At 58.8% G+C, this 12,735-nt stretch overlaps 1 protein-coding gene across 1 annotated transcript in view; it reads right to left on the bottom strand.

The window, feature by feature from the left end:
- Positions 1-1,902: 1,902 nt before the first annotated feature.
- The window catches only part of LOC132387890 (filamin-A-like), a gene marked incomplete at its 5' end in the record, with an annotated part of 33,408 nt that continues 22,575 nt past the window's right edge, over positions 1,903-12,735 (bottom strand). The window contains 5 exon segments of the mRNA XM_059960213.1: positions 1,903-2,455; positions 2,955-3,158; positions 4,970-5,188; positions 5,978-6,154; positions 9,914-10,046. Coding sequence (XP_059816196.1) covers positions 2,268-2,455; positions 2,955-3,158; positions 4,970-5,188; positions 5,978-6,154; positions 9,914-10,046 — 921 coding nt within the window.

Here is a 12,735-nt window from a genome sequence, read left to right as displayed (position 1 = left end):
GTAAGTTTGCAGATGCCGCAGGGTTGTTGGTGTGCTGGATAGTGTGGATGGTTGTCACGGATTGCAACGGGACATTGATAGGATGCAGAGCTGGGCAGATGGAGTTCAACCTGGAGAAGTGTGAAGAGACTCACTTCGGAAGGTTGGAGTACAGGGTTAACGGCAGGATTCTTGGCGCTGTGGAGGAACAGAGGGACCCCGGGGGTGTCCACGTTCACAGATTCCCTCAAAGTTGCCGTGCAAGTTGAGAGGACGGTTAAGAAGCCGAACGGTGACGGCCTCCATTAGTCAGGGAATTGAGTTCAAGAGCTGCAGGGTAATCTTGCAACTCGACAAAGTTGCCAGACCACAAGGGAGAGGGAAATTCTCAGAGGGAAGTGGCTGTCACACAACTCTCGACAGATGTACCGTGGAAAGCAGTCGAGCTGGTTGCATGCTGGAGGGGACGGAAAAAAAAAAGCTGCAGACGGTTGCAAGCTCAGTCAGACCCATCACAGGGTATCCCCGTCACCTGAGGACACACACTCAACGTTTCAGGAACGGCTTCTTCCCCTCCACCACCAGATTTCTGAATAGACATTGAACACGACCCTTGCTACTTTTCTCTTCCTTGCTCATTTTTGCATGCTTATACCTTATTCTGTTCTGCTGCCACAAAACGACATGTACCGGTGATGTTACACGCGATTCTGAAACTCTCCACGGTTCAGCGTTAACTGTGTCCCCTCTCCGCGACTCTCCCACTGCTGGGAACAGCCCCAACATCTGCCCCCTTGGAGATCCCCTCGGGCTCCCTGAACAAGGCCACACCTCATTCTTCCAGCTGACCCGGCGGGAACGCAGCTTCGGGATGTCATCCGAAGCTGCAAAACGAGCACAGTGCAGAGTGTCCCGTCACGGCCTGAAATGGAAACGTGTCGGACCCAGCCCAGTCCATCGCAGGCAAAGCGCTCACCACCGAGCTCACCCCAGTGTCCATCTCCAGTGACCCCGCCCTCTTCCCACAGGAGCCTCAGGTCCCACACCACCAGGTTCAGGAACAGTTATCACCCCTCAACCGGCAGGCTCCTGAACCAGCGAGGATAACTTCACTCACCCCAGCACTGAACTGATTCCACAACCTACGGACCCACTTTCAAGGACTTGAAACAACTGTGGTTCGATTTGCAAATTTTGTCTTCTTTTACATGCCGGAGTTTATCAATCTCTGTGTAGTTTCTCATCGATTCTATTGTTTTTCTTTGTTCTACCGTGAACGCCTGCGAGACAATAAATCTCAGGGTGCTGTACGTACTTTGATAATAAATTAAATTTGAAAGAGTTTGGACAGTTCAAAATTCTTTCTCTCTCTCTCTCCTCTCTCTAGCCTGGTTAACCCTTACCCTCCCGCCTGTGTTAACCCTCTCCCTCTCTCGCCTGTTAACCCTCTCCTTCCACTCCCTCTTCTCCCTCTCTCGCCTGTTAACCTTCTCCGTCCTCTCCCTCTCTCGCCTGTTAACCTTCTCCCTCCTCTCCCTCTCTCACCTGTTAACCCTCTCCTTCCTCTCCCTCCCTCGCCTGTTAACCCTCTCCCTCTTCTCCCTCTCTCGCCTGTTAACCCTCTCCCTCTTCTCCCTCTCTCGCCTGCTAACCTTCTCCCTCTCGCCTGTTAACCCTCTCCTTCCTCTCTCACCTGTTAACCCTCTCCTTCCTCTCTTGCCTGTTAACCCTCTCCCTCCTCTCTCACCTGTTAACCCTCTCCCTCCTCTCCCTCTCTCGCCTGTTAACCCTCTCCTTCCTCTCCCTCTCTCATCTGTTAACCCTTTCCCTTCCTTTGCCTAGGTTCACCCCCTCCCCGTCTCTCACACACGCAGTGGAGGTGGGGATGGAACCCGCGTACACAGGGACAGCCAGACACGAAGATTATTATACAATAGTTTTAATTGGTCGTTTTTGGTTGCGATGTGCGCTATAAGGAAAAGAGAGACAACCCAGCCCATGGAAGGCTACAGAGCCAAAGCACCGGCCAGAGATCCTGACAGTGAGTGACACCCCTCCGGCGAAGAGAGACAGACGCTTAATCGGGGGAGGTGTCCACTCTCTCAGCGGACAAAACCCAGAGCACGGAAAGGGCAGGCGGGTGCTGGAGAAGCTATTCCCCCGCCCTACCCCCCCCAATGCCACACACCCCGCCAGCTCTCTCCACCCCGAACTACACCACAAGCATTTTAATGGTCAGAAGCAGGAGTCAGGAACAGAGTGCAAAGCTGGTAGGGGGGTGGGTTGGATCAGGGGACAGTGACTTGGAAGGGACTGCCGGGGATGTGATCGTCTCCCCACTTCACCACAAGGGTGTAGTTGCCTTTCTCCTTGAGGATGTAGGACACGCTGTAGAGTTTGCCCCCCAGGTGCTTCACCAGAACCTCTTCGCAGGGCACCTTGGGGCCGTGGACACCAACAAGTAACATGTTCGAACCTGGAGAGAGAGAGCGAGAGAGAGAAATGTTCATTGTCACAGTGAGACAGAGAGAGAGCGAGAGAGAGAGAGGCAGAGACACAGACTGGGAGGGAGGAGAGAGAGTGAGTGACAGGCAGAGACACGGGGGAAGAGAGAGTCAGAGACAGAGAGACGGAATGAGTGACAGAGACGGAGAGGGAGTGACATAGGGAGACAGTTCATTACTTCATCATAATCACTGAGCAAAACAGACCCAGGCTGTTCAGCCCATCGAGCCCATGCCACCCACAGTGCCCACCCAGTTGGTCCCAATTTCCTGCGTTCAGCACAGATCCCTCTAAACTCGGCCCCTCCCACTACTATTGCCCCCTGCCACAACCGCTTCCCCGGCACCGAGCTCCAAGTGCTGACCACTCCCCGTGCGAAAAGTTTAGAGCAGAAGGCGCAGCAGCTGAATCAGGCAGAATCAACTGTCCCCTCTCCGCCCGAGCGACGGGCGCCGATCTCTGCTCCTCACCTGCTCTGCTGCAGTCCACGGTGAAGGAGTTCTTCTGCCCGACGAAGGCCTTGTTGAGGCCGAGGCCCTTGGCCGCCACCTTGCTGGCGTCGGAGGGCGGCTTGGGGCTGGCGCTGCGCGGGGCGGCCGCCAGGGTCCTGCTGCCAGCGTCCACCAGGACCGAGGACGTCTCGTGGAGGCTGTGGCTGGTTACGAGGTGCTGGCCTGCAGAGACAAGGGCGGAGGGGGGCGTGAAGAGGTCTCGAGGCAGCAGGGGGTTGTTGCCCCCTCCCAATATTACCCCTCAAACCAAGAAGATCTCCCCCTCCCTCCACAAGGTGGTGCCCCCAACACCCTACCCACACTAGCTGGAGCGTTGAGACTATGTGAGCGGCTGGGGGCAGGGATTCTGTCGTTGTCTGGGAATGGGTGGGTGGTGACCAGCAGGGAGTCGATGGGCTGAAGGCCCTGTTGTCAGGGCCCTGAGACGAGAGCAGAGGGCGCTGAGCAAGTCACCCTGCCTCGGGTGACCTTTACCGTGAGGTACGGGGGGGAGGAACGGATCTCTGTGACCTTTGGGATCGCCCTGCCGTCCCGGGACGCGATTCCCCTCGGGTCCCGGGTAGGAGGGAGGGTGGGGAGTGTGGGGAGGGTCTCAGGGACCAGCCGGACTCCATTTACCATCAGACTCCGCCAGAGACAGTGCCGCGCCCGGCCGATCGGGCAACCCCCTCCCATAAAATCCAGAACTACAGGAACGCCAACAGAAGCTCCGGGCTCCCCCCACCCCCCCGGGAGTCCAGAACCGGGGACAACGGGGAACTCTGGTGAGTTGCTTTCAGAAACCTTTGCCCCCCAGGGGGTGATGGGTTTAGCTGAGCAAATCAGCAGCTCTCCATCTCGAGGTGGAATCTCCCCCTCAAAGGGGCATCAGTAGTGGGGGGTGGGGGGAGAGAGAGACCATTGTAGCAGGGTCAGAATTAGGCCATTCGGCCCATTGTGTCTGCTCCACCATTCCATCATGGCTGCTTTATCATCCGTCTTAACCTCTGGGAGGAAAGGGAGGGGGGAAGAGAGGGAGAGGGGAGAGGAAGGGGGTGATAGAGGGGGAGGAGAGGGGGTAACAAGAGAGGAGAGCGAGTGAGGGGAGATGAGAGAGGGCACGAGGGGAGAGAGGAGAGGGAGCATGCGAGGGGAGAGAGTGAGGGGGACGGAGAGAAGAGAGCATGTGAGGGGAGAGGAGGAAGGGGAAGAGTGTGTTTTGCCAGGCGATGGGTGAGTGGGAGCATAAGATAAGGTTATAGGTCAGCAGGGTTACAATGACATCTTGTTGGAATGGAGAGAAATCGAGGGGCCAAAGCAACTCCCCGCTTTCTGCCATTCTCCACCCCAGAAACCCCCCCCCCCCACCCTTTAATGTGCTGACATTGGAGAGGGTCCATAGGAGGCTCATGTGAATGAAAGGGTTAACATATGAGGAGTGTTTAATGGCTCTGGGCCTGTACTCAGGGAGTTTAGAAGAACGAGGGGGGATCTCATTGAAGCCATTCACACATCAAAAGGCCAAGATATGGAGGGGATGTTTCCTGCAGTGGAGAGCCCAGGGCCAGAGGGCACAGCCTCCGAGTCGAGGAATATCCGTCCACAACAGAGATGAGGTGGAATTTCTTCAACCAGTAAGTGATGGATCAGTGAATTCCTTGCCCAGGCTGTGGAGGTCAGGTCACAGGGTGCATTTAAAGCAGAGTTTGATAGATTCTTGATCAGTCAGCACATCAGAGGTGACGGGGAGAAGGCAGGAGAATGGGGTTGAGAGGGATAGTAAATCAGCCATAATGAAACAGCAGGGAGAATCGATGGGCTGAATGGCCCATTTCAGCTCCTACGTTGAAGGTCCGTGACGCGAATCTGTGATCTGACCTGCCACTCCCAGTCAGGGACGCTGGAATTCCCTCCCCACCGAGTGGCCTTCCCTCGTGGGTCCGGGAACGAGAGTGGCCGTGATAGTGGGGCAGACACCCCCCCCCCCCACTCACCGGTGATCTTGGCCTTAAAGGGGCTGCCCACGATGTGGTAGGGGCCACCATACTTGATGGAGATGAGATAGTGGCCAGGCGCCAGTGGGGTGTAGGTCACCAGGTAGCCTTCAGCACACTCCCGGCAGTCCATCTTCACCTTGGACGGCCCGTCGATGCTGACGGAGAGGGCGCCCGGCCCGGCCTTCGAGGTGTTGACGACGAATTCGGTGGGGACGCCTGCAGAGAGGGGTGCGTTTACTCAGACAGCGTGGCACGGACCCTCCCGGCCCCACCACCCCCGATTCAACCGGACAATCCGCGGCGACCCACGCCTCGCGGACGCAGCCCGGGAATGTGCCGTCTTCCTGACAGAACGCTCCTGAACTGGACTCGGAACGCCAAGGCCCCGAGCTGTAATCGCATCGAGAACAGGATCAGGCCATCTGGCCCACCGATTGCTCTGCCATCTCATCGTGGCTGACTTGGCAGAACACAGAGCAGGCCTTTTGGCCCACAATGTGCTGCTGACCTAACCCTCTCCAAGATCAACCCGACCCTTCCCTCCTCCATTTTTCTATCATCCCCGTGCCTATCTGAGAGTCTCTTAAATCGGCCTCTACCCCTCCTCCACTGGGAGAACATTTCATGCGCCCACCACCCTCTGTGGGAAAAAAACTCACCTCTGACATCCCTCCCTCCAATCTCCTTAACCCCTCGTGTTAGGCATTTCCACCCTGGGGAGAAAGCCTCTGACTCTCCACTCGATATGTGCCTCTTATCACCTCGTACACCTCGATCAAGCCAACCCCCCTCGTCCTCCTTCATTCCAAAGTCCCTTTACCCTCGTTCAACCTCTCCTTGTGGGACCAGCTCTCCAATCCAGCCTGCATCCTGGTCGATCTCTACTGCAACACATACAATCTGCTGGTGGGGCACAGCAGCTGCCGCCACCATTTTGTGTGTGACGTTTCAACTTCCAGCTTCTGCAGATTTCCTGGCGTTTGTGTTAAACGGGAGAGTCCTCACCAGTAACGCCGCCCTCCAGTCCGGGTCCCGACGCCGACACCATTCCCGGGTCGCCGGCCTGGCCCGGCTCGCCCACGCGGATCTTGAACGGGCTTCCGGGGATATGTGAGCCGTTGAACTTCACGTCAATCAGGTAGATGCCGTTCTCCCGGGGGATGAATCGCACCGCGTACTTATCTGCAAGGGAACTGGGTTAAGCCAGGTGCCGGGGGCTCCCCACTCCACCCGGGGCCGGGAGGGGCAAGACCAGCCCGTGAGTAAAGGAGAGAGAGAGAGAGAGAGGAGTGTCAATCCCCAGCCCTGTCCTGGGAGAGATGTGATGGGACGGTGTGGAGGGAGATTCACTCTGTGCCTGACCCCGGGAGTGTGTGATGGGACGGTGTGGAGGGAGCTTCACTCTGTGTCTGACCCCGGGAGTGTGTGATGGGACGGTGTGGAGGGAGCTTCACTCTGTGTCTGACCCCGGGAGTGTGTGATGGGACGGTGTGGAGGGAGCTTCACTCTGTGTCTGACCCCGGGAGTGTGTGATGGGACGGTGTGGAGGGAGATTCACTCTGTGTCTGACCCCGGGAGTGTCTGATGGGACGGTGTGGAGGGAGTTCCACTCTGTGTCTGACCCCGGGAGTGTCTGATGGGACGGTGTGGAGGGAGTTCCACTCTGTGCCTGACCCCGGGAGTGTGTGATGGGACGGTGTGGAGGGAGATTCACTCTGTGTCTGACCCCGGGAGTGTGTGATGGGACAGTGTGGAGGGAGATTCACTCTGTGTCTGACCCCGGGAGTGTGTGGTGGGACGGTGTGGAGGGAGCTTCACTCTGTGTCTGACCCCGGGAGTGTGTGATGGGACGGTGTGGAGGGAGATTCACTGTGTCTGACCCCGGGAGTGTGTGATGGGACGGTGAGGAGGGAGTTTCATTCTGTGTCTGACCCCGGGAGTGTGTGATGGGACGGAGTGGGGGGAGCTTCACTCTGTGTCTGACCCCGGGAGTGTGTGATGGGACGGAGTGGGGGGAGCTTCACTCTGTGTCTGACCCTGGGAGTGTGTGATGGGACAGTGTGGAGGGAGCTTCCCTCTGTGTCTGACACCGGGAGTGTGTGATGGGACGGTGTGGTGGGAGATTCACTCTGTGTCTGACCCCGGGAGTGAGTGATGGGATGGTGTGGAGGGAGTTTCACTCTGTCTGACCCCGGGAGTGTGTGATGGGACGGTGTGGAGGGAGCTTCACTCTATGTCTGACCCCGGGAGTGTGTGATGGGACGGTGTGGAGGGAGATTCACTCTGTCTGACCCCGGGAGTGTGTGATGGGACGGTGTGGAGGGAGCTTCACTCTGTGTCTGACCCTGGGAGTGTGTGATGGGACGGTGTGGAGGGAGCTTCACTCTGTGTCTGACCCCGGGAGTTGTGATGGGATGATGTGGAGGGAGATTCAATCTGTGTCTGACCCCGGGAGTGTGTGATGGGACGGTGTGGAGGAAGTTTCACTCTGTGTCTGACCCCGGGAGTGTGTGATGGGACGGTGTGGAGGGAGATTCACTCTGTGTCTGACCCCGGGAGTGTGTGATGGGACGGTGTGGAGGGAGATTCACTCTGTGTCTGACCCCGGGAGTGTGTGATGGGACGGTGTGGAGAGAGATTCACTCTGTGTCTGACCCCGGGAGTGTGTGATGGGACGGTGTGGAGGGAGATTCACTGTGTGTCTGACCCCGGGAGTGTGTGATGGGACGGTGTGGAGGGAGATTCACTCTGTGTCTGACCCCGGGAGTGTCTGATGGGACGGTGTGGAGGGAGTTCCACTCTGTGTCTGACCCCGGGAGTGTCTGATGGGACGGTGTGGAGGGAGTTCCACTCTGTGTCTGACCCCGGGAGTGTCTGATGGGACGGTGTGGAGGGAGTTCCACTCTGTGCCTGACCCCGGGAGTGTGTGATGGGACGGTGTGGAGGGAGATTCACTCTGTGTCTGACCCCGGGAGTGTGTGATGGGACAGTGTGGAGGGAGATTCACTCTGTGTCTGACCCCGGGAGTGTGTGGTGGGACGGTGTGGAGGGAGCTTCACTCTGTGTCTGACCCCGGGAGTGTGTGATGGGACGGTGTGGAGGGAGATTCACTGTGTCTGACCCCGGGAGTGTGTGATGGGACGGTGAGGAGGGAGTTTCATTCTGTGTCTGACCCCGGGAGTGTGTGATGGGACGGAGTAGGGGGAGCTTCACTCTGTGTCTGACCCCGGGAGTGTGTGATGGGACGGAGTGGGGGGAGCTTCACTCTGTGTCTGACCCTGGGAGTGTGTGATGGGACAGTGTGGAGGGAGCTTCCCTCTGTGTCTGACACCGGGAGTGTGTGATGGGACGGTGTGGTGGGAGATTCACTCTGTGTCTGACCCCGGGAGTGAGTGATGGGATGGTGTGGAGGGAGTTTCACTCTGTCTGACCCCGGGAGTGTGTGATGGGACGGTGTGGAGGGAGATTCACTCTGTCTGACCCCGGGAGTGTGTGATGGGACGGTGTGGAGGGAGCTTCACTCTGTGTCTGACCCTGGGAGTGTGTGATGGGACGGTGTGGAGGGAGCTTCACTCTGTGTCTGACCCCGGGAGTTGTGATGGGATGATGTGGAGGGAGATTCAATCTGTGTCTGACCCCGGGAGTGTGTGATGGGACGGTGTGGAGGAAGTTTCACTCTGTGTCTGACCCCGGGAGTGTGTGATGGGACGGTGTGGAGGGAGATTCACTCTGTGTCTGACCCCGGGAGTGTGTGATGGGACGGTGTGGAGGGAGATTCACTCTGTGTCTGACCCCGGGAGTGTGTGATGGGACGGTGTGGAGAGAGATTCACTCTGTGTCTGACCCCGGGAGTGTGTGATGGGACGGTGTGGAGGGAGATTCATTCTGTGTCTGACCCCGGGAGTGTGTGATGGGACGGTGTGGAGAGAGATTCACTCTGTGTCTGACCCCGGGAGTGTGTGGTGGGACGGTGTGGAGGGAGCTTCACTCTGTGTCTGACCCCGGGAGTGTGTGATGGGACGGTGTGGAGGGAGATTCACTGTGTCTGACCCCGGGAGTGTGTGATGGGACGGTGAGGAGGGAGTTTCATTCTGTGTCTGACCCCGGGAGTGTGTGATGGGACGGAGTAGGGGGAGCTTCACTCTGTGTCTGACCCCGGGAGTGTGTGATGGGACGGAGTGGGGGGAGCTTCACTCTGTGTCTGACCCTGGGAGTGTGTGATGGGACAGTGTGGAGGGAGCTTCCCTCTGTGTCTGACACCGGGAGTGTGTGATGGGACGGTGTGGTGGGAGATTCACTCTGTGTCTGACCCCGGGAGTGAGTGATGGGATGGTGTGGAGGGAGTTTCACTCTGTCTGACCCCGGGAGTGTGTGATGGGACGGTGTGGAGGGAGATTCACTCTGTCTGACCCCGGGAGTGTGTGATGGGACGGTGTGGAGGGAGCTTCACTCTGTGTCTGACCCTGGGAGTGTGTGATGGGACGGTGTGGAGGGAGCTTCACTCTGTGTCTGACCCCGGGAGTTGTGATGGGATGATGTGGAGGGAGATTCAATCTGTGTCTGACCCCGGGAGTGTGTGATGGGACGGTGTGGAGGAAGTTTCACTCTGTGTCTGACCCCGGGAGTGTGTGATGGGACGGTGTGGAGGGAGATTCACTCTGTGTCTGACCCCGGGAGTGTGTGATGGGACGGTGTGGAGGGAGATTCACTCTGTGTCTGACCCCGGGAGTGTGTGATGGGACGGTGTGGAGAGAGATTCACTCTGTGTCTGACCCCGGGAGTGTGTGATGGGACGGTGTGGAGGGAGATTCACTCTGTGTCTGACCCCGGGAGTGTGTGATGGGACGGTGTGGAGAGAGATTCACTCTGTGTCTGACCCCGGGAGTGTGTGATGGGACGGTGTGGAGGGAGATTCACTCTGAACCTCACTCCCAGTAGTACCTTCATCAATCTCGGATACACAACACTCCTCCAGCGCCCCTGACGGACTGTGCACTTTGGCATCTATCATGCCCTTTGCCCCGTTCAGGCAGACAGCAAAGGATGCTGGGTGGTTAACTTTTAGGCCCGACTCCTGGAATTAGAGAAGGCATTGAGGACGTAAAACGCGGAGCGGCGCGCCAGGGAGGGGGGAGCGCAACAGTGGAGCTGGGTATTGGGAGGGGCAACTCCATTCTGCCCCCCTGTCCCTGGGAAAGGGGTTGCCCTCTGGAACAGGGTGGCACCACAGACATGGGGGAAGGCGACCGTCCCTGTCCAGACAGGAGCAGACAAACTGGTAGGCTAAATCAGAGTGCACAACGTGGGAAGGTTCCTGGGTGGGAACCGACCGGGGAGCTCGACAGGCAGGGCCTTGACGGGCTGAATGATCTCCTCCAGAAGTGGGAGGGCTTCTCCTCCCTCAACACACCCAACGGGCCACAGACAGACGATGACTGTGCACATCTTGGCCCCCCTTGCAACCCCATTCACCCTTCCGCAAATCCGGAGAGAGGCATTGGGCATGGGAAGGTTTGATGAGGGGGCGGGGCGTTGGAAGGTTTGACGAGGGGGCAGGGCGTTGGATGGTTTGACGGGGGGGGGCAGGGCGTTGGAAGGTTTGACGAGGGGGGCAGGGCGTTGGAAGGTTTGACGAGGGGGCGGGGCGTTGGAAGGTTTGACGATGGACGCAGGGCGTTGGAAGGTTTGACGATGGACGCAGGGTGTTGGAAGGTTTGACGAGGGGGGGGGGGCGTTGGAAGGTTTGACGAGGGGGCGGGGCGTTGGAAGGTTTGACGAGGGGGCAGGGCGTTGGAAGGTTTGAGGAGGGGTGCAGGGCGTTGGAAGGTTTGACGAGGGGCAGAGCGTTGGAAGGTTTGACGAGGGGGCAGGGCGTTGGAAGGTTTGACGATGGACGCAGGGCGTTGGAAGGTTTGACGATGGACGCAGGGCGTTGGAAGGTTTGAGGAGGGGTGCAGGGCGTTGGAAGGTTTGACGAGGGGGCAGGGCGTTGGAAGGTTTGATGATGGACGCAGGGCGTTGGAAGGTTTGACGAGGGGGCAGGGCGTTGGAAGGTTTGACGAGGGGGCAGGGCGTTGGAAGGTTTGAGGAGGGGTGCAGGGCGTTGGAAGGTTTGACGAGGGGGCAGGGCGTTGGAAGGTTTGACGATGGACGCAGGGCGTTGGAAGGTTTGATGATGGACGCAGGGCGTTGGAAGGTTTGACGAGGGGGCAGGGCGTTGGAAGGTTTGACGAGGGGTGCAGGGCGTTGGAAGGTTTGACGAGGGGGGCAGGGCGTTGGAAGGTTTGACGAGGGGGCAGGGCGTTGGAAGGTTTGACGAGGGGGCAGGGCGTTGGAAGGTTTGATGATGGACGCAGGGCGTTGGAACGTTTGACGAGGGGGCAGGGCGTTGGAAGGTTTGATGATGGACGCAGGGCGTTGGAAGGTTTGACGAGGGGCAGGGCGTTGGAAGGTTTGACGAGGGGGCAGGGCGTTGGAACGTTTGACGAGGAGGCAGGGCGTTGGAAGGTTTGACGAGGGGCAGGGCGTTGGAAGGTTTGATGATGGACGCAGGGCGTTGGAAGGTTTGACGAGGGGCAGGGCGTTGGAAGGTTTGACGAGGGGGCAGGGCGTTGGAAGGTTTGATGATGGACGCAGGGCGTTGGAAGGTTTGACGAGGGGCAGGGCGTTGGAAGGTTTGACGAGGGGGCAGGGCGTTGGAAGGTTTGACGATGGACGCAGGGCGTTGGAAGGTATGACGAGGGGGCAGGGCGTTGGAAGGTTTGACGAGGGGGCAGGGCGTTGGAAGGTTTGACGAGGGGGCAGGGCGTTGGAACGTTTGACGAGGGGGGCAGGGCGCTGGAAGGTTTGACGAGGGGGGCAGGGCGTTGGAACGTTTGACGAGGGGGGCAGGGCGTTGGAAGGTTTGACGAGGGGCAGGGCGTTGGAAGGTTTGACGAGGGGGCAGGGCGTTGGAAGGTTTGACGAGGGGGCAGGGCGTTGGAACGTTTGACGAGGGGGGCAGGGCGTTGGAAGGTTTGACGAGGGGCAGGGCGTTGGAAGGTTTGACGAGGGGCAGGGCGTTGGAAGGTTTGACGATGGACGCAGGGCGTTGGAAGGTTTGACGAGGGGGCAGGGCGTTGGAAGGTTTGACGAGGGGGCAGGGCGTTGGAAGGTTTGACGAGGGGGCAGGGCGTTGGAAGGTTTGACGAGGGGTGCAGGGCGTTGGAAGGTTTGAGGAGGGGCAGGGCGTTGGAAGGTTTGACGAGGGGCAGGGCGTTGGAAGGTTTGACGATGGACGCAGGGCGTTGGAAGGTATGACGAGGGGGCAGGGCGTTGGAAGGTTTGACGAGGGGGCAGGGCGTTGGAAGGTTTGACGAGGGGGCAGGGCGTTGGAAGGTTTGACGATGGACGCAGGGCGTTGGAAGGTATGACGATGGACGCAGGGCGTTGGAAGGTTTGACGATGGACGCAGGGCGTTGGAAGGTTTGACGAGGGGGCAGGGCGTTGGAAGGTTTGACGATGGACGCAGGGCGTTGGAAGGTTTGACGATGGACGCAGGGCGTTGGAAGGTTTGACGAGGGGGCAGGGCGTTGGAAGGTTTGACGAGGGGGCAGGGCGTTGGAAGGTTTGACGAGGGGGCAGGGCGTTGGAAGGTTTGACGAGGGGGCAGGGCGTTGGAAGGTTTGACGAGGGGTGCAGGGCGTTGGAAGGTTTGAGGAGGGGCAGGGCGTTGGAAGGTTTGACGATGGACGCAGGGCGTTGGAAGGTATGACGAGGGGGCA

This window comes from Hypanus sabinus, unplaced genomic scaffold (assembly GCF_030144855.1).
Source record: "Hypanus sabinus isolate sHypSab1 unplaced genomic scaffold, sHypSab1.hap1 scaffold_2317, whole genome shotgun sequence".
Lineage (NCBI taxonomy): Eukaryota > Metazoa > Chordata > Chondrichthyes > Myliobatiformes > Dasyatidae > Hypanus > Hypanus sabinus.
Note: the sequence above shows the minus strand (reverse complement) of the source record. Positions and strands in the feature narration are given on the sequence as shown.